A 22719-nucleotide genomic window follows, 5' to 3' on the forward strand; every position below is an offset into this window, starting at 1 on the left:
TGTTCTCAGGTGCAGACGAATTTCATTTTACGACATCACTCGGTACCATTTTAATCAAGTTCAAACTTTTGATTAATATTATTTTCATGCTAGAATTGTGTTTAAAACATAATTTAATGACAAACATAGTATTTCCAGTAAATAGTTTATAATAAATTTATTTTATAAAGTCGTAAATCGCTTATTCGTAATCCTAGTATTGATAGTGTTTTAAAGTTAAGCATTTCGATTACAGAAATAAGTAAAATATTAACCCTGATCGATCACGCCACCGGTAAAACTGTATTCCGGTTTACTATTTGTCCTAGAGATATGCTGAAAGTTTATTTACAGAGAACCAGAAAAAACACCAACAACATTTGCAGAACTTTGGAATTCGTACTGAAGGGTGCAAGACCATTAACTAACCTCAAGTCAAATATGTCAGACCAGTCAAGGAATTCGTGGATTAAACAAGGTATCAAAAGAAAATTTTGTACTTTTCCATTGTTTACATTCACCATATTTCTATCTGTTTATAAGTTACATCCTACAAGTTACATGTTGATGATGTACTGATGAGTGATGTAGTACTTGTATCACAAGTCAAATCACGAATGCTCAGACAAATAAAAAGACAACCAAGAACAGTGTTAATATGAGGCAGGCATAAAAGAGGGACGAAAGATACCAAAGGGACAGTCAAACTCATAAATCTAAAACAAACTGACAACGCCATGGCTAAAAATAAAAAAGACAAACAGAAAAACAATAGTACACACCACACAACATAGAAAACTAAAGAATAAACAACACGAACCCCACCAAAAACTAGGGGTGATCTCAGGTGCTCCGGAAGGGTAAGCAGATCCTGCTCCACATGTGGCACCCGTCGTGTTGCTTAAGTGATTACAAATCCGGTAAATAGTCTAATTCGGTAGGTCATATGGGTATACATTTACAATTAATTCTCCATAGGCCGTAATGGTAACGTTTTCCTCCGTTGCTCAGTCCATATCGTTTACTTGAACATGTATGATGGCTCATATCGAAGCTTATACATTTATACATGTCTGGTTAAATTTTCGGGGTGGCAAGTGAGATTACTTTTTTCGCAAATTGATGGACCCCGGAAGATGGTGAAAAATGTCACTCTCCTCATGAAATAATCCCAAAATTCTGATCATAAAATTCAATAAAAAAATTGTCCTTTCTAATAATTTATTTCAGGTCAAATCTACATCTTTCTTTTCTCATCACATCAGCTCTATAAAACAGTTCTTATTGTTCATTTATGTCCATTTTTTAAATCACAGCATCCACAATTGTATGGCGGACTAATATTTTTTTTTAATTACGTCATCTGAGTTCCTCATCTCAAGGTCTATTAGGGATCCTGACCCATATTGAAATCAATACTTCTGATTTTTCCAAATATTTTTATGTGATCTTCATCGGTATAACATTCTGAATAAATCTGTGTATTTTTGTCCATTTCTGAAAAAAAATAAAGTTGTTTTAGCACTATAAGGCAATGATACTTTCGTCGCTATATTCATTTATTTTGAATACAATGTGTATGTATAATTAATTTCTTCCAGAATACATTCACTAGTCAAAACAAGGACAAAACTTCTGATTATAACCTTTAATTACAATACACAGACCCTGTTAAAGCATTCTATAAAATTTTCTTGTGTCTTAAAGTGCATTTTGGCAGAGAAATTATGCAAAAATGAAGATTTTATAAAAAAACCAACACCAAAATAATTATTCTTACTAGTGGAAATCTGGTATTTAAAACTGTGGAAAGCACTCTAAACTACTGGGAAAGTCATCCTTATCATATAATTAGAGTGCAATATAGTGCAAATTTTCAAAACTTGTCCTTTCACATAATTCTATTTGAGAAAAAATGTTTTTAACATGTATTTCAGTGAAAACCTTTTATCAGTGAGAAATCCACATTAGGTTTTAAAGGAAACATTGTGACATCACATGTATTATGGCGTCATTAAATAACGACAGATCAAAATAGTGCTAAATATAGTTTGCGGTGTTACGTGAGAAACAGTTGCCGCAAGATTTAACTCGAAATATTGAGTCGAAACGATCTGTAACTAAGCCTTTCCATTCAATATCAAGACCATAGCAACAGTTTTCATATTTGCATATTTTTAACATACCGACTGTAATTTCAATTGCATAAATACCATAAATAAACAATTTAGAGCTTGCCTAACAAAACAAAATGCTTACCAGTTATTCAGGACTTTTTAAAACCTCTAGTTTGCCATCTCAGGTTAAAAAGTAATGATATGTCTGGAACTGAAATAAGACAAAAAAAAAATTACTCAGGCTGTGTTATCATTTGATTTAAATACATAAGTATTATTGAGAGAGAAAAATCTATTTCTTGAAAGTTTAATTACAAAGAAAGACAAATGCTTCTCCCTTGTGGCTTAGTAACCTTCATTTAAACCTTTTATATTAGAAGCAATGGGTAGTAGCTAACTAGCTTAATAGTTGAATCGGTGTAGAAATATTGTTTTCAAAAAGGTTTGACCCTCCCCCTTTTTCACTGAGAAATGACAATATCTTTTGTTTTGCTCAAGTGCATTAAAAATAATAATTCATGATTTTCTTAAAACATGTACATGTGTTTTCTGTTTTTTTGCATATATCTACTGACCAGGGGTCAAATCATTGGATAAAAGCACATGCGATGATGTATCTCACTTTACTCGTATGAAGTGTGTTATCTCCCATGATTATCAGGTATTCCTGTAGACCGAAGTGATAATTACATAACAAAGACTATATTGTGTCATGTTTACTTACAATTTAATAATATTTAAAAGTTATTTCTTGCCTTTTTCAATATAGTAAAAAAATTCCTTTCGGATATCTCGGAAGTAAACAAAGTTATGATTGTGCCTAAAAAAAGTGTTCAGCCCCGTGCCAGTAATGCATTTTAAAAGCGAAAATTTCATTGAGTTTTTGCTGATCTTTATCAATAATATTTATCTTAAACCATTTATAATAACTAGGTATAAATAAAAAACTACTAACCATCATTTTCGGTGGTGTACAAGGTGAAATCATCCATAAATCAGCCTGAAAACTTCTGGAATTAAGCTTCTAATTTGGGTATACATTTACAATTAATTCTCCATAGGCCGTAATGGTAACGTTTTTCTCCGTTGCTCAGTCCATATCGTTTACTTGAACATGTATGATGGCTCATATCGAAGCTGATACATTTATACATGTCTGGTTAAATTTTCGGGGTGGCAAGTGAGATTACTTTTTTCGCAAATTGATGGACCCCGGAAGATGGTGAAAAATGTCACTCTCCTCATGAAATAATCCCAAAATTCTGATCATAAAATTCAATAAAAAAATTGTCCTTTCTAATAATTTATTTCAGGTCAAATCTACATCTTTCTTTTCTCATCACATCAGCTCTATAAAACAGTTCTTATTGTTCATTTATGTCCATTTTTTAAATCACAGCATCCACAATTGTATGGCGGACTAATATTTTTTTTTAATTACGTCATCTGAGTTCCTCATCTCAAGGTCTATTAGGGATCCTGACCCATATGCATGAAAGGGAAGGGGATTGTAGTTACGACGTAAGGAACATATCCGATATCATAACCTGTGAATGGGGACGAAGTCTGTATGTATTATTTTTTTTTTACCTCAAACATGTTAATAAAGGAAACAGAAATACCGTAACGTTCCCGATTTCAGTTCTGTGGTTAGGAATTTATCTGTGACGTTGTTTAAGTTATGACGTCATATTCAATGTAAACAAAAAAAACGCTTCCATCAGGTAACGTTTTTTTCAAATCAAACAATTATTAAAAATGAAATTGTATTGAGTTCCAATCTTATATTTTACTAGACTGATACATATAATTTTCTTTTCAAAGTCTCATGCAAACAAGACAGATTTCTGCGCAAATGCGGGGAAAACCGGAACAGGAACTAGATCTGAAAAAAAAGTTAACGATTTTGAGTTCATTAGTAGAATGAAAAATTGGGGAAATTTTCCCGATTTTTTTTTTTTTTTTTCTTATTGATTTTTCTACCGTAATAGGGGACTTCGTCCCCATATAAACAAGTTAGACCAGTGTGAAAGACATCTTGTCAATTTTTTGGTCCAATGTTCATATTGAAATACAAATGCACGTCAAATTAGGGATGTATGTAATTTAAAATGATAACTTGGATAAGTTAACATTTATTTGCCTGTTTATGGGAGATTTTAATCAGGGCCTTGTCCGTAAGTGATCTTTCTGTCTGTCCGCCAGTAACAAATTATGTCGGCTCTATATCTAGGCAACTGTTAATATGAGGCAGGCATTACCTGTGAAAGGGGACGAAGTCTGTATAATTATTTTTTTTTTATTACATATTTTAAGTTCTAAATCTGTTAAAAAAGAAACGAAATACCATAACGCTTCCAATTTTGGTTCTGTTGTTAGGGATTTTAGTTGTGACGTTATTTTAGTTATGACGTCACATTCAATGTAAACAAAGAAACGCTATCATCAGGTAACGTTTTTTTATATAAAAAAATAATTAGAAATGAAATTGTTATCGTGTTCCTTCCTATATTTTACTGGACTGCTAAAAATATATATTCCACTCAAAGTGTCATGACAAACAAGATCGGAAGAAGGAAGTAGATTTCTGCGGGCTGATTTCTCAGCAAATGCGGGATTTAAAAAAAGCGACAAAAAAAATTTGAATGATTTTGAGTTCATTAGTAAAATGAAAAATTTCCCGATTTTTTTTTTTTTTTTCTTTATTGATTTTTCTAAAGTATTATTTCATACTTTATACATGTACTTGATTATGATATGTATATTAACCAACACCAGAGGCTGTGCCATAATATTTTTACAACTTCCTAGGTCAAAGGTCAAGGTCAAAATCTTTGGTTTCAGTTGACAACCCTATGTCCTATGGTTGTGTCCACTTTATCTTGAGAATGGTTATGATTTCAAAGTATATTAACCTACACCAGAGAGTATGTCATAATGTAGGTACCAGGATTTCAAAGTTTATACTTGACAAGTATATTAACCAACACCAGAGTGTATGTTATAATGTACATGTACAAATTCCTAGGTCAACAACTTTGGTTTCAGTTGACAACCTCGGAGTGAACCCCATGTCCTATTGTAAAGATACATTTTTTTTAGCACACATTATTCACAGAGGGCCCACAGAGATGGCTTCCATCTCAATAATTATAAAAAAGAAGATGTGGTATGATTGCCAATGAGACAACTCTCCACAAGAGAACATATGACACAGAAATTATCGACTATAGGTCACCATACAGCCTTCAACAATGAGCAAAGCCCATACCGCATAGTCAGCTATAAAAGGCCCCGAAATGACAAACGTAACACAATTCAAACGAGAAAACCAACAACCTAATTTATGTACAAACCAGATGCTTCTCAGGGCGCAGCTTTAACCGACCGCAGTGGTCGAACCCTGGGCAAGTATGAACACAACATTCAAGCTTGATACAGCTCTGAATTTTGATTGTGATTAAGTAGTTTACTGTTTACACATCATAGGTTTCTGACACAGAATGAATGTGGTCTAATGAACTTAAATATTTTTTTTTTGCTATTTAGAAATACACTATGCTGTTGAATATTAATCCCCTAAAAAAAAATATTTGTAGAAAAATTATTTTTAATTTCTGGAGTCTGAAATGAGAAAAATTCACCCCCGACCCCCCCCCCCCCCTCCCACATTTTTTTCACCTCCCCTGTTTCCTTATTAAAATATTAATATATAAAATGACATACAGTCATGGTTAAATTTAATATTAATAAACAGTACCTTCTAAAAATACACATCTCAAGACAATATCATTTCTTAATACATAATTTTCAAGCAGTGTAAGGGAGGTTATCAAGTAATCAAACATTTTTTATAACAGTGTTCTTTAAATTTTAATTGGATTACCTCCCCTTCACTGCTTTTCTAAATTGTCCTTTAACCAGAAAAGCCCTTGTTTTTCCCCTTCCCCCCCCCCTAATTGCTTGATGTTTCGAACCATAACACCCCCTCCCCTTACGCATAACCATCCTTTGTAGTATGGAAACTTGTGGTATAATTTCAGAGAGATTTATACACTTAAACACAAGTTATTGACTGAAAACTATTTAAAAAAAAAGCTTATTTTGGCCCAAAATTCCTACACATTTGGAACCATAACCCCCAAAATCAATCCAAACCTTCTACCTGTGGTATTAAACAGTATGGTACAATTTCAGAGCAATTGAAATGCTTATACACAAGTTGATATCATGAAAGTAGAAAAATGCTTGTTTTGGGCCCCTAATTCCAAAACGGTAGGGACCATCATCCCCAAATTCAATCCCAACCTTCCTTTTGAGGTATTGAACCTTTTTATTAAATTTCATACAGATCCATTCACTTAAACTAAAGTTATTGTCCAGACACCAAACGTGTCTTCGGATGCAGACGACACAAATTTTTTAACGGTTAAAAATAACGGTTTCTACAATATTCTTCCTATTTGAGGTTAGGTGGGACAAGTTAAACAACCCTCCCAACAATAGGTACTTAACTAGATTGGCACTCTTCTTAGCCATTTCAGTATTGTAGACATCTTGTGTTGACTTGAGTTATCATTGATATGTTTATACATGTGTTGTATTTATAAATTAACTGTTAACAAAACTTTGAATTTTTGAGAAAACTAAAGCTTTTCTACCTCAGGAATAGATTACCTTAGCTGTATTTGGCAAAACTTTTAGGAATTGTTGGTCCTCAATGCTCTTCAACTATGACAAAATATGTATGAACTCTATTTGGCCTTTTAATTAAACATTTTTTGATTCGAGCGTCACTGATGAGTCTTTTGTAGACGAAACGCGCGTCTGATGTAAATATAAAATTTTAATCCTGGTATCTATGATGAGTTTACTTGATTGCACTTCTTACATCTGACATTGTAATGAGGCCTTCTTTGCAGCCTGTTTCCCAAACTGGTCTGCTATTTGTTCCTGGCTATATTATTATGGCCTGGAATCCAAGATAGTGTTGTTAATATGCAGTATCTTTAAAGACTCCAAGAAACTTATGCACAAAATATGGTAAGAACGGGACAGATTAAACATGGCAATTTAAAAAGGTCAGGAATAACCATTAATCAATAGATTATACCTCAATTCGAGATAGTCCATCTCTTGACATATACTAATAGTATTATGTATATTGAGATAGACCAATTTTTTCTATTGAGTGTTAAATTGTCTTCATTTACAGATAATCCAAGGCTAGTGTCTGCTAGACAGAAAGACATTTATGAAGATATTTTGGAGGACAGAAGACATTCAAGCGATGTTGTTTGGTCATTTAGGACGAGAGAAGAACCAAAATATAAGTACAACAAACCAAGAACTCCTGATGAGATCAGAAAACATGTTATGCACAGTGAACGTGTTAAATATGCTGTTGAAAAGGTATGTGTCTGTTTTAGTGTAATTGAATGAAGTGTTTGTGTTACTGTTACGGTACGCAAAATTCAGTACTTTGTATATCGTGGCAATCTGTTTTTATTTGGGTGGAATTTCAGTGTGCTTATCTAGAGAGTTCCATCAACATTCAGCTGGTAAGTAAATTAAGATCATAAGATTGGAGTCCAACAGAACTGACACATGCTGGGTAGCCATTAAAGTGCAAAATTTACCCTTTATAAGCATTTCACTGTTTATTAAAATGCAATTTCAAGGCAAAAGGCTGTACATCACTAACATGAATGAACCTGTGAAGATGTAACTGAATTTCTTAGGCCAAACCAACATAAAAACCAGATATTATATAGTTTATGAACTGATATCTGTTTGCTCCGTCTTTTTTTGCCCCACTTATACATGTTATATGCTTAGGGGCATTTATGTTTTTCAGTCTGTGCGTTCGTTTGTTCAGGTTAAAGTTAATGGTCAAGGTAGTTTTTGATGAAGTTTAAGTCCAACCAACTTGAAACTTATATTCAGTACACATGTTCCTATGATATTATCTTTCTTCTGTTGAAATAGAGTTTTTACCCCAATTACACGGTCCACTGAACATAGAAAACTATAGTGCAAGTGGGGCATCAGTGTACTATTGACACATTCTTGTTATATTTGGCTATGATGTCTTAACTTCTACAATTTAATGTTATGGTGGGTCAATAATTTTTTATTCCAGGTTTGTTCAGAAAGTGGATTACCAATTGAAGAGGTATGGAAGCAAGCAGAAGAAGTTATGCAGGAAATGTCCCACAATCTAAGCATGGGAGCCATTCGAGGATTTGCAATGTTTATGGTCAAAGTTTTAAAATCACTGTTTAAAAGAGTATATGTTAATACAGAAGGAATTCAAAAGGTAAAAAACTTGTTTCTTGATCACAAAATGTATTACTTTGAACATGTTGTATGTGATTTGAAAGTAAAATAAGGTGATAACTGTATTGTATTTTAATCCTTTGTAAAACACAAATTGAGTTTGCCTAGCAACATGTAGCAGACAGGTAGAATGTGGGATTTGACCCTTTAAAATATTTGTCAATGTCCAATGAAAATTGTCGTTACAAACGAATTCCATTAGAATATACCAATTTTGTCATTCCCAAAAACATGCTTGAAAACAATCAGAATAGCATAAACAAGAATGGGTTGATATCAGGTACATTGAAACTCAGAAAGGATAGGTTGTAATTCTAAAAATGAAAAAATACAAAATGTAGTTGAAAACTTCTGAGGGCCATATGTTGGAATCTTTAAAAAATCAAAGGCTATTAAAAAATAGAAAAAATGAAGTGACGTTACTATCAAAATAGTCTTATTATTTGTAGGTAAAATAAAAATGATTTATTCATATTTTTGAGAAGGAGCTGTGAAAGAATACCCAGTGTTACTGATGCCTGGTCGGTAATTATTTTGCTTTTGACCTACTTTACTGTATTATCAGGTCAGAGAGATGTTAGTACATGATGCAGGGTTGGCAAAGTATTACCCACCCGGGAATTCCCGGGCGGGAAAACCCGGGTTTTCCCGGGTTTTCCCGGGCTGGGCAATACTCCCAGAAATGGGTAATAGTGGGCATTACTGGGCAATATGATTTTTATACGACCGCAAATTTTGAAAAAATTTTCGTCGTATATTGCTATCACGTTGGCGTCGTCGTCGTCGTCCGGCGTCCGAATACTTTTAGTTTTCGCACTCTAACTTTAGTAAAAGTGAATGGAAATCTATGAAATTTTAACACAAGGTTTATGACCACAAAAGAAAGGTTGGTATTGATTTTGGGAGTTTTGGTCCCAACATTTTAGGAATTAGGGGCCAAAAAGGGCCCAAATAAGCATTTTCTTGGTTTTCGCACTATAACTTTAGTTTAAGTTAATAGAAATCTATGAAATTTTGACACAAGGTTTATGACCACAAAAGAACGGTTGGGATTGATTTTGGGAGTTTTGGTCTCAACAGTTTAGGAATTAGGGGCCAAAAAAGGGCCCAAATAAGCATTATTCTTGGTTTTCGCACAATAACATTAGTTTAAGTAAATAGAAATCAATGAAATTTAAACACAATGTTAATGACTACAAAAGGAAGGTTGGTATTGATTTTGGGAGTTTAGGTCCCAACAGTTTAGGAATTAGGGGCCAAAAAGGGACCCAAATAAGCATTTTTCTTGGTTTTCGCACCATAACGTTAGTATAAGTAAATAGAAATCTATGAAATTTAAACACAAGGTTTATGACCATAAAAGAAAGGTTGGGTTTGATTTTGGGACTTTTGGTCCCAACATAATAAGGGGCCCAAAGGGTCCAAAATTAAACTTTTGTTTGATTTCATCAAAATTGAATAATTGGGGTTCTTTGATATGCTGAATCTAACTGTCATGACTGTGTATGTAGATTCTTAACTTTTGGTCCCGTTTTCAAATTGGTCTACATTATGGTCCAAAGGGTCCAAAATTAAACTTAGTTTGATTTTGACAAAAAATGAATCAGTTAGGTTCTTTGATATGCTGAATCTAAAAATGTACTTAGATTCTTGATTATTGGCCCAGTTTTCAAGTTGGTCCAAATCGGGGTCCAAAATTAAACTTTGTTTGATTTCATCAAAAATTGAATAAATGGGGTTCTTTGATATACCAAATCTAACTGTGTATGTAGATTCTTCATTTTTGGTCCTGTTTTCAAATTGGTCTACACTAAAGTCCAAAGGGTCCAAAATTAAACTTAGTCTGATTTTAACAAAAATTGAAATCTTGAAGTTCTTTGATATGCTGAATCCAAAAATGTACTTAGATTTTTTATTATGGGCCCAGTTTTCAAGTTGGTCCAAATCAGGATCTAAAATTATTATATTAAGTATTGTGCAATAGCAAGTCTTTTCAATTGCACAGTATTGCGCAATGGCAAGAAATATCTAATTGCACAATATTGTGAAATATCAAATTTTTTTTTAATTAGAGTTATCTTTCTTTGTCCAGAATAGTAAGCAAGAAATATCTAATTGCAAAATATTGTGCAATAGCAAGATTTTTTTTTAATTGGAGTTATCTTTCTTTGTCCAGAATCAACTTAAATCTTTGTTATATACAATATACAATGTATATTCACTTTTTACTACCAACTGATAAATTAAAATAATCTTTACCATTCAGTGATAACAAGCAGTTTTTTTACATCTTAATATTTTATGATGTATTTAAATGAGTAGTTATTGTTGCAAACTCCATTAGAAATTTTAATTGAGATTAGTTTTGGAATAAGGGAAAGGGGGATGTGATTAAAAAAATTGGGTTCAATTTTTCTCATTTGAAATTTCATAAATAAAAAAGAAAATTTCTTCAAACATTTTTTTGAGAGGATTAATATTCACAGCATAGTGAATTGCTCTAAGAGAAACAAAAATTTTAAGTTCATTAGAACACATTCATTCTGTGTCAGAAACCTATGCTGTGTCAACTATTTAATCACAATCCAAATTTAGAGCTGAATCCAGCTTGAATGTTGTGTCCATACTTGCCCTAACCATTCAGGGTTCAACCTCTGCGGTCGTATAAAGCTACGCCCTGCGGAGCATCTGGTTTAAGCTTATTTTAACACAAAATAGTAAAGATTTGTTACAGTTTCATAGTATAACAGCTAAATTTATACTTTTTATACAGATAACCATTGACAGTCATTTCTAGAAAATTCAATTTCATTCTCTTCTCTATTAATTTTATATGTAGGCAGAATACAAGATTTGCACATTTAAAGATACCTTTTAATACCAAGTACTGTTTCAATAATCCAAACTTTGAAAAATGCATTTTATTGCATTAATTGTTTAAGTGAATTGTTCATTTTAATTGTTATACATTCATATTGCTAAATAAACACCCTACAGGGTCATGCCATTAACACTTATAAAATTGAAAGGACTGATTATTGTTACACAAACAAATCTGTGTTCTAATCTGAATAATTACTTATTAATTAGTGACAGTACATATACATTTTTTAAATGTGATGTTTCTTTAATACATGTTATTGTTAATTCTTAACAGGAGCTATATTCATTTGAAAAAAAATGATTTATTTGCTTTCTATTGACAGTTTGCCAATCTAGACAAATGCTAAAACAAACAAAATAGGGTATAAATATCTTATTAAATGTATTGCATTTGTGTTTATCACTGAATCCTCATTAAAATTCAGACAAATATTTTATATTACCCAGTATTGCCCAGTATTACCCACTAAAACCCAGTAAAACCCGGGTTTTCCCAGTATTTCCCACTGGGCTGGGCAATACTCATAAAACCCGGGTTTTTGCCAACCCTGACATGATGACCTACTTTTCTTTATTATCAGGTCAGAGAGATGTCAGTAGAATACCCAGTGTTACTGATGCTTAGTCATAGAAGTTATTTTGACTATGACCTACTTTTCTTTATTATTAGGTCAGAGAGATGTCAAGCCATAGAAGTTATTTGACTATGACCTACTTTTCTTTATTATTAAGTCAGATAGATGTTAAGCCAATGAAGTTATTTTGACTATGACCTACTTTTCTTTATTATTAGGTCAGCTAGATGTTAAGTCACAGAAGTTATTTGACTATGACCTACTTTTCTTTATTATTAGGTCAGAGAGATGTTAAGCCATATAAGTTATTTGACTATGACCTAGACTACTTTTCTTTATTATTAGGTCAGAGAGATGTTAAGTCATAGAAGTTATTTGACTATGACCTACTTTTCTTTATTATCAGGTCAGATAGATGTTAAGTCATAGAAGTTATTTGACTATGACCAACTTTTCTTTATAATTAGGTCAGAGAGATGTTAAGCCATATAAGTTATTTGACTATGACCAACTTTTCTTTATTATTAAGTCAGATAGATGTTAAGCCAATGAAGTTATTTTGACTATGACCTACTTTTCTTTATTATTAGATCAGAGAGATGTTAAGCCATATAAGTTATTTGACTATGACCTACTTTTCTTTATTATTAGGTCAGAGAGATGTTAAGCCATATAAGTTATTTGACTATGACCTACTTTTCTTTATTATTAGGTCAGAGAGATGTTAAGCCATATAAGTTATTTGACTATGACCTACTTTTCTTTATTATTAGGTCAGAGAGATGTTAAGCCATATAAGTTATTTGACTATGACCTACTTTTCTTTATTATTAAGTCAGATAGATGTTAAGCCAATGAAGTTATTTTGACTATGACCTACTTTTCTTTATTATTAGGTCAGAGAGATGTTAAGTCATAGAAGTTATTTGACTATGACCTACTTTTCTTTATTATCAGGTCAGATAGATGTTAAGTCATAGAAGTTATTTGACTATGACCAACTTTTCTTTATTATTAGATCAGAGAGATGTTAAGTCATAGAAGTTATTTGACTATGACCTACTTTTCTTTATTATTAGGTCGGAGAGATGTTAGGTTATAGAAGTTATTTGACTGTGACCTAGGCTACTTTTCTTTATTATTAGATCAGAGAGATGTTTAGTCATAGAATTTATTTGACTATGACCTACTTTTCTTTATTATCAGGTCAAAAAGATGTTAAGTCTTAGAAGTTATTTGACTATGATCTACTTTTCTTTATTATTAGGTCAGAGAGATGTTAAGTCATAGAAGTTATTTGACTATGACCTACTTTTCTTTATTATTAGGTCAGAGAGATGTTAAGTCATAGAGGTTATTTGACTATGACCTACTTTTCTTTATTATTAGGTCAGAGATCTAGAGATGTTATGTCACAGAAGTTTTTTGGCTATGAACTACTTTTCTTTATTATTAGGTCAGAGAGATGTTAAGTCATAGAAGTTATTTAACTATGATCTACTTTTCTTTATTATCAGGTCAGATAAATGTTAAGTCATAGAAGTTATTTGACTATGACCAACTTTTCTTTATTATTAGGTCAGCTAGATGTTAAGTCACAGAAGTTATTTGACTATGACCAACTTTTCTTTATTATTAGGTCAGAGAGATATTAGGTCAGAGAGATGTTAAGTCATAGAAGTTATTTGACTATGACCTACTTTTCTTTATTATCAGGTCAGGTAGATGTTAAGTCATAGAGGTTGTTTGACTATGACCTACTTTTCTTTATTATTAGGTCAGATAGATGTTAAGTCATAGAGGTTGTTTGACTATGACCTACTTTTCTTTATTATTAGGTCAGAGAGATGTTAAGCCATATAAGTTATTTGACTATGACCTAGGCTACTTTTCTTTATTATTAGATCAGAGAGATGTTGAGTCATAGAATTTATTTGACTATGACCTACTTTTTTTTATTATTAGGTCAGAGAGATGTTAAGTCATAGAAGTTATTTGACTATGACCTACTTTTCTTTATTATCAGGTCAGATAGATGTTAAGCCATAGAAGTTATTTGACTATGACCTACTTTTCTTTATTATTAGGTCAGAGAGATGTTAAGTCATAGAGGTTGTTTGACTATGACCTACTTTTCTTTATTATTAGGTCAGAGAGTTGTTAAGTCATAGAAGTTGTTTGACTATGACCTACTTTTCTTTATTATTAGGTCAGATAGATGTTAAGCCATAGAAGTTATTTGACTATGACCTAGGCTAGTTTTCTTTATTATTAGGTCAGAGAGATGTTAAGTCATAGAGATTGTTTGACTATGACCTGGGCTATTTTTCTTTATTATTAGGTCAGAGAGATGTTAAGTCACAGAAGTTTTTTGGCTATGAACTACTTTTCTTTATTATTAGGTAAGAGAGATATTAGGTCAGAGAGATGTTAAGTCATAGAAGTTATTTGACTATGACCTACTTTTCTTTATTATCAGGTCAGGTAGATGTTAAGTCATAGAAGTTATTTGACTATGACCAACTTTTCTTTATTATTAGGTCAGAGAGATGTTAAGCCATATAAGTTATTTGACTATGACCTGGGCTACTTTTCTTTATTATTAGATCAGAGAGATGTTTAGTCATAGAATTTATTTGACTATGACCTACTTTTCTTGATTATCAGGTCAAAAAGATGTTAAGTCTTAGAAGTTATTTGACTATGATCTACTTTTCTTTATTATTAGGTCAGAGAGATGTTAAGTCATAGAAGTTATTTGACTATGACCTACTTTTCTTTATTATTAGGTCAGAGAAATGTTAAGTCATAGAGGTTATTTGACTATGACCTACTTTTCTTTATTATTAGGTCAGAGATCTAGAGATGTTAAGTCACAGAAGTTTTTTGGCTATGAACTACTTTTCTTTATTATTAGGTCAGAGAGATGTTAAGTCATAGAAGTTATTTAATATGATCTACTTTTCTTTATTATCAGGTCAGATAGATGTTAAGTCATAGAAGTTATTTGACTATGACCAACTTTTCTTTATTATTAGGTCAGCTAGATGTTAAGTCACAGAAGTTATTTGACTATGACCAACTTTTCTTTATTATTAGGTCAGAGAGATGTTAGGTTATAGAAGTTATTTGACTATGACCTACTTGTCTTTATTATCAGGTCAGATAGATGTTAAGTCATAGAAGTTATTTGACTATGACCTACTTTTCTTTATTATTAGGTCAGAGAGATGTTAAGCCATATAAGTTATTTGACTATGTCCTAGGCTACTTTTCTTTATTATTAGATCAGATAGATGTTAAGTCACAGAAGTTTTTTGGCTATGACCTACTTTTCTTTATTATTAGGTCAGAGAGATGTTAAGTCATAGAAGTTGTTTGACTATGACCTACTTTTCTTTATTATTAGGTCAGAGAGATGTTAAGCCATAGAAGTTATTTGACTATGACCTAGGCTAGTTTTCTTTATTATTAGGTCAGAGAGATGTTAAGTCATAGAGATTGTTTGACTATGACCTGGGCTATTTTTCTTTATTATTAGGTCAGAGAGATGTTAAGTCACAGAAGTTTTTTGGCTATGAACTACTTTTCTTTATTATTAGGTAAGAGAGATATTAGGTCAGAGAGATGTTAAGTCATAGAAGTTATTTGACTATGACCTACTTTTCTTTATTATCAGGTCAGGTAGATGTTAAGTCATAGAAGTTATTTGACTATGACCAACTTTTCTTTATTATTAGGTCAGAGAGATGTTAAGCCATATAAGTTATTTGACTATGACCTGGGCTACTTTTCTTTATTATTAGATCAGAGAGATGTTTAGTCATAGAATTTATTTGACTATGACCTACTTTTCTTGATTATCAGGTCAAAAAGATGTTAAGTCTTAGAAGTTATTTGACTATGATCTACTTTTCTTTATTATTAGGTCAGAGAGATGTTAAGTCATAGAAGTTATTTGACTATGACCTACTTTTCTTTATTATTAGGTCAGAGAGATGTTAAGTCATAGAGGTTATTTGACTATGACCTACTTTTCTTTATTATTAGGTCAGAGATCTAGAGATGTTAAGTCACAGAAGTTTTTTGGCTATGAACTACTTGTCTTTATTATTAGGTCAGAGAGATGTTAAGCCATATAAGTTATTTGACTATGTCCTAGGCTACTTTTCTTTATTATTAGATCAGATAGATGTTAAGTGACAGAAGTTTTTTGGCTATGACCTACTTTTCTTTATTATTAGGTCAGATAGATGTTAAGCCATAGAAGTTATTTTGACTATGACCTACTTTTCTTTATTATCAGGTCAGATAGATGTTAAGTCATAGAAGTTATTTGACTATGACCTACTTTTCTTTATTATCAGGTCAAATAGATGTTAAGTCATAGAAGTTATTTGACTATGACCTAGGCTATTTTTCTTTATTATTAGGTCAGAGAGATGTTAAGTCACAGAAGTTTTTTGGCTATGAACTACTTTTCTTTATTATTAGGTCAGAGAGATGTTAAGCCATATAAGTTATTTGACTATGACCTGGGCTACTTTTCTTTATTATTAGATCAGAGAGATGTTTAGTCATAGAATTTATTTAACTATGACCTACTTTTCTTGATTATCAGGTCAAAAAGATGTTAAGTCTTAGAAGTTATTTGACTATGATCTACTTTTCTTTATTATTAGGTCAGAGAGATGTTAAGTCATAGAAGTTATTTGACTATGACCTACTTTTCTTTATTATTAGGTCAGAGAGATGTTAAGTCATAGAGGTTATTTGACTATGACCTACTTTTCTTTATTATTAGGTCAGAGATCTAGAGATGTTAAGTCACAGAAGTTTTTTGGCTATGAACTACTTTTCTTTATTATTAGGTCAGAGAGATGTTAAGTCATAGAAGTTATTTAACTATGATCTACTTTTCTTTATTATCAGGTCAGATAGATGTTAAGTCATAGAAGTTATTTGACTATGACCAACTTTTCTTTATTATTAGGTCAGCTAGATGTTAAGTCACAGAAGTTATTTGACTATGACCAACTTTTCTTTATTATTAGGTCAGAGAGATGTTAGGTTATAGAAGTTATTTGACTATGACCTACTTGTCTTTATTATCAGGTCAGATAGATGTTAAGTCATAGAAGTTATTTGACTATGACCTACTTTTCTTTATTATTAGGTCAGAGAGATGTTAAGCCATATAAGTTATTTGACTATGTCCTAGGCTACTTTTCTTTATTATTAGATCAGATAGATGTTAAGTCACAGAAGTTTTTTGGCTATGACCTACTTTTCTTTATTATTAGGTCAGAGAGATGTTAAGTCATAGAAGTTGTTTGACTATGACCTACTTTTCTTTATTATTAGGTCAGAGAGATGTTAAGCCATAGAAGTTATTTGACTATGACCTAGGCTAGTTTTCTTTATTATTAGGTCAGAGAGATGTTAAGTCATAGAGATTGTTTGACTATGACCTGGGCTATTTTTCTTTATTATTAGGTCAGAGAGATGTTAAGTCACAGAAGTTTTTTGGCTATGAACTACTTTTCTTTATTATTAGGTAAGAGAGATATTAGGTCAGAGAGATGTTAAGTCATAGAAGTTATTTGACTATGACCTACTTTTCTTTATTATCAGGTCAGGTAGATGTTAAGTCATAGAAGTTATTTGACTATGACCAACTTTTATTTATTATTAGGTCAGAGAGATGTTAAGCCATATAAGTTATTTGACTATGACCTGGGCTTCTTTTCTTTATTATTAGATCAGAGAGATGTTTAGCCATAGAATTTATTTGACTATGACCTACTTTTCTTGATTATCAGGTCAAAAAGATGTTAAGTCTTAGAAGTTATTTGACTATGATCTACTTTTCTTTATTATTAGGTCAGAGAGATGTTAAGTCATAGAAGTTATTTGACTATGACCTACTTTTCTTTATTATTAGGTCAGAGAGATGTTAAGTCATAGAGGTTATTTGACTATGACCTACTTTTCTTTATTATTAGGTCAGAGATCTAGAGATGTTAAGTCACAGAAGTTTTTTGGCTATGAACTACTTTTCTTTATTATTAGGTCAGAGAGATGTTAAGTCATAGAAGTTATTTAACTATGATCTACTTTTCTTTATTATCAGGTCAGATAGATGTTAAGTCATAGAAGTTATTTGACTATGACCAACTTTTCTTTATTATTAGGTCAGCTAGATGTTAAGTCACAGAAGTTATTTGACTATGACCAACTTTTCTTTATTATTAGGTCAGAGAGATGTTAGGTTATAGACGTTATTTGACTATGACCTACTTGTCTTTATTATCAGGTCAGATAGATGTTAAGTCATAGAAGTTATTTGACTATGACCTACTTTTCTTTATTATTAGGTCAGAGAGATGTTAAGCCATATAAGTTATTTGACTATGTCCTAGGCTACTTTTCTTTATTATTAGATCAGATAGATGTTAAGTCACAGAAGTTTTTTGGCTATGACCTACTTTTCTTTATTATTAGGTCAGATAGATGTTAAGCCATAGAAGTTATTTTGACTATGACCTACTTTTCTTTATTATCAGGTCAGATAGATGTTAAGTCATAGAAGTTATTTGACTATGACCTACTTTTCTTTATTATCAGGTAAAATAGATGTTAAGTCATAGAAGTTATTTGACTATGACCTAGGCTATTTTTCTTTATTATTAGGTCAGAGAGATGTTAAGTCACAGAAGTTTTTTGGCTATGAACTACTTTTCTTTATTATTAGGTCAGAGAGATGTTAAGTCATAGAAGTTATTTGACTATGACCTACTTTTCTTTATTATTAGGTCAGAGACATGTTAAGTCATAGAAGTACATTTAATTTGACTTTGTCCTACTTTTCTTTACTTTCAGGTCAGAGAAATGTTAGTAGAATACCCAGTGTTATTGATGCCTAGTCATAGAAGTTATTTTGACTTTCTTTTGATGTCATATGTGTTCTATTCCTACGATCTTCCACTGCCTGTTATTGCTGCTGCTATGGGTTTGTATGTTTGTGAAGGGAAATTATTTTGTCACATGAAAAAAGTATAACACAATTTAAATTGGGGAAATATATAAAACAGCTTTATGTAAATTGATAAAATATACCTCACTTTTTTACTTACATGTATAAAAAAACCTAAAAATGCAAGTATGTTTTCATGAAAAAATATTATCACATGCTTTGATAGCAAAAATTTTTCTGTTATAAACTTAAATTATATTTTATATCATGGGATATATAAATGAATGGTCTTTTTCAATGTCCAAGAAAAAGTTGTTCTCGAATTTTCACTATAACAAAAATATACAAGTTTATACAAAATAGCATATATTTATTTTCAGATTTTATGGGTATGAAGTTTTTTGGATGGTTGTTGAGAAACAGTGGTGCATTTTATATTCGAAGAAGTTTTGGAGATGACATGTTATACTGGGCAGTATTTACTGAATATGTCCAGTCTCAGCTGGTTAACGGAGATCATCCTATAGAGTTTTATGTTGAGGGAACCAGAAGCAGAACATCAAAGTCATATGCTCCAAAATTTGGTAGGCTATATGTCACTTTTTTGCCAATGTGTCAGTTTGTTTTTTAGATTAAATTTTTCTTTAGTATCTTCCACCTATTTTTTTAAGAGCAACTAATTGAATTTTTTGTGAGTATGAACAAAGATGTGCAGTGAATATCAAGTTGGCAGCAACCCAACAGATAAGAATCACATTTTGGTACCGGTAATCAAAATTTGATCTTCTTTCAGTTTCTATGTTCAGATTTTTGGTAGTTGGTTGACTGATGAAGAAAATTGTAAATCAAAGAGAGAACCATTAAATCTTTGAGAATAAAAGATATACTAATCTTTAAGGTATATTTTATTCATTGAACAATCAATCATGTATATATATTTATACTGCACTCGTTCTATTTGAGCAGTCAAAATGCGTTGACCGTATTTTTCTATGTCATATACAGTCACTGACCTGATATCACTTTTTCTCATGAATATTTAAATAGAAATTGTCGAAATTATGTTTAATTATTCATACGACCTCTTCAACCTGTTCTTGTTTTCAATGTAAACAACGATGCGTTTAACGATTCAGACTTGTTTCTTTTGCAATTTTCGGGAAAACATATTTCACTTTTTAATATTTTTTTGTTTGCAACCTATAAATCATTATGTTTTATGTTTATTGTTGATATTTTAGTCTGCAACGAATTCGTTCACCATTGATTGCGGTAATGATGTACATTTCATCGTGTTTTATATTTCTTCGTCTGTGTGATATGAGGCCTTTTTAAAGGGGGATTTTCCCCAATATTTAAATAAAATAACATTAACACAATAAACAACAATTGAAAATGTTTTTTTTTAGATTGCAGTATAAAGACAATAATAGTGCATTGACTTTACATAATTATCAATGATATAAGGATTCGGCCCGAAACGGGGAAAATGCTCGGCACAGCCTTGCATTTCCCCGGTTCTAAGCCTCATCCTTATATCGTTGATATGTCAAGTCAATGCACTATTATTGTCTATATATATGTGATTGAAGGCCGTACATTGACCTACAAAAAATGTATAATGGTTTACTTTTATAAATTGTTATTTGGATGGAGAGTTGTCTCATTCAGGGCTCACGCTACCAGGCGACTTGGGCGAAGAAGTCGCTTTCCCGATCGTCACTTCGCTTTCCCCGACCCCCAAAAGCAAAAACAAGTTGCCCTGTTCTTGACGATACTTGCTTTCAGTCGCTTCCGTCATCGGACATTTTTTATTGATAATTAAAGAAATTTAGACCTAAACGATTGATTATCTTAAGAAAAGAGGTTGAAGCATTGTCTTTGCAGTGTGTAGCAGATTATTTGATAAAAATACAACTTTTTATCACTTCGTGCATTTCCACAAGTTCCGGTGGTTGTTACTCGAAAACGTACATCAACCTAAATTTCGGTGGCAAAATAAGTTTGTTACTTCATTTAAACGTGAGAAAAGTTGCCTCCAGTAAATATTCAATCCATTTATTGCATTAAAAAACGTCATGTTCCTTTCCAAATAACTTGTCAAACATCGTTTATTTTTGTAAATTTTCTTGCATTCGTCCGCCATTGACCGATTTCTAAACTACGGATCTGAACCGGACCAGCTGTGACTGAAATCCGTACTTTTACAATAATTACTACGGACGCACAGATGGAACAGCTGACAGAAGAATATTGATCCCAAAGGGAAAAATTATGTATTCCACACGCATTAAGAGACTTTTGGTTACATCTCATTGATTGGTGTATATAATTCCCTATATTTTTTATGGATTGTTTCAAAGTTGCTTAACTCTGAGACTATTAATTATATTATGGCCCAGCTTAATAACTTTTATATTTTTTATGAGAAACACTGAATTTCATACACAAGATAGATTTTAATTAAATTGTAATTGATATATTATAATTTCTTTACATTTAAAGAAAGAAAAAAAAATTTAGTGCTAGATATAAATATTTAGATTGTTGTTTCTCAAAACCTTAGTTAAACTTAAATAACTTTTAATTTGAAATGTTACTTTATTTGTATACTCAGATATGAATATTGAATAATATAAAAAGAACATTATTTACATATGACCCTTTATACTATAGTAAAATCCAAACATTGTAGCACACCGCACGAATGAGCACTTCTCTTTCAAATCTCACCACTTCTCCCTATCAGTTTCAAAAAGAGAAGTCACTTCTCCCTATAATTCTGAAGTAGTGTGAGCCCTGTCATTGGCACTCACACCACATCTTCCTATATCTATATATTAATTTTGAATACTTTGTCAGTGGTGTGTTGCACTACAAAACAAACTGTATTGAATTGTCATAAATGTATCTATCCTACCACAAATGTATATATTTTTAATCAATTTAGGAAGAGAAAAAGTGCAAAAGTAATTCTGAGGTATAAGAGAATGCAAAAAAGTATCTCAACAATGTCATCATTAGATAGAGAATTTACAAATTTTGTAAACTTTTATTTCAGGAATGTTATCTGCGTCATTAGAACCTTATTTTAAAGCCCACATTCCAGATATCATGGTTATACCTATTAGTATAAGTTATGACAAGATTTTAGAAGAAACATTGTATTCTTACGAAATATTAGGTGTACCTAAGCCGAAAGAGTCTACTTCTGTAAGTACAAGATATTTATAAACTTACTGTACAAGCCAAGTCACAAGAAAAATACAAAATTGTATACAAAAGAATTGTAGAAAAGTCAAGTGATGTAAACTTGAATTCAATTTCGGGTAACGAGATATACACAAAAAAAACTGTTCAAGTCAGGTGGAAATTTGTATGTGAAATAACTGTACAAATAAAGTAGAAAGATATATTCAAAATAATTACAATTACAGTTGTGTTACAATTACGAATTCTAGTGCAACAACATTTGTAAAGTTCATTTTGATTGGATAACGTCACTTTTTTACATGGCATCAATTCACAATTGATGCTATGGGACGTACGCGCATGCGCAGACCGCATATGACAGATTTTAATTACATGTTTTAATGTTGTTTTCTGTCAGTTTCATTAGAATAGAGATAACAATATTGTATTTTAAGCTGCGACGGCATCAATTGGGGATTTGATGGTCGCAAATACCTGTTTACTGTCTCTGCTAATGTGTCGCCAGTAAACTTTATATGCGACCATCAAATCCCCAATTGATGCCGTCAGAGCTGAAAATACAATACAGTTATCTCCTAAATAATTGTACGTCAATTCACAATAAATACAAATAACTGTGGGGGGCAGTGTACTCTTG

The 22719-nt window shown here is 31.7% G+C and overlaps 1 protein-coding gene and 1 long non-coding RNA gene across 2 annotated transcripts in view; one reads left to right on the forward strand and one right to left on the reverse strand.

The window, feature by feature from the left end:
* Positions 1 to 17: 17 nt before the first annotated feature.
* Positions 18 to 22719, forward strand: part of LOC139515791 (dihydroxyacetone phosphate acyltransferase-like) — a 54318-nt gene continuing 31616 nt past the window's right edge. Inside the window, exons 1-6 of the mRNA XM_071305486.1 lie at positions 18 to 457; positions 7312 to 7508; positions 8239 to 8415; positions 18776 to 18905; positions 19250 to 19453; positions 21931 to 22082. Of these exons, the coding sequence (XP_071161587.1) occupies positions 313 to 457; positions 7312 to 7508; positions 8239 to 8415; positions 18776 to 18905; positions 19250 to 19453; positions 21931 to 22082 (1005 nt within the window). The 5' untranslated portion in view covers positions 18 to 312. The remainder of the gene's footprint in view (positions 458 to 7311; positions 7509 to 8238; positions 8416 to 18775; positions 18906 to 19249; positions 19454 to 21930; positions 22083 to 22719) is intronic.
* On the reverse strand, positions 929 to 3585 carry LOC139515779 (uncharacterized). The gene is made up of 3 exons (XR_011662841.1): positions 3052 to 3585; positions 2239 to 2307; positions 929 to 1476 (listed from the first exon to the last, which is right to left on the reverse strand). It is a non-coding gene; the product is annotated as an uncharacterized lncRNA (long non-coding RNA).

The sequence above is a fragment of the Mytilus edulis genome, chromosome 3 (genome assembly GCF_963676685.1).
Source record: "Mytilus edulis chromosome 3, xbMytEdul2.2, whole genome shotgun sequence".
Classification (NCBI taxonomy): Eukaryota; Metazoa; Mollusca; class Bivalvia; order Mytilida; family Mytilidae; genus Mytilus; species Mytilus edulis.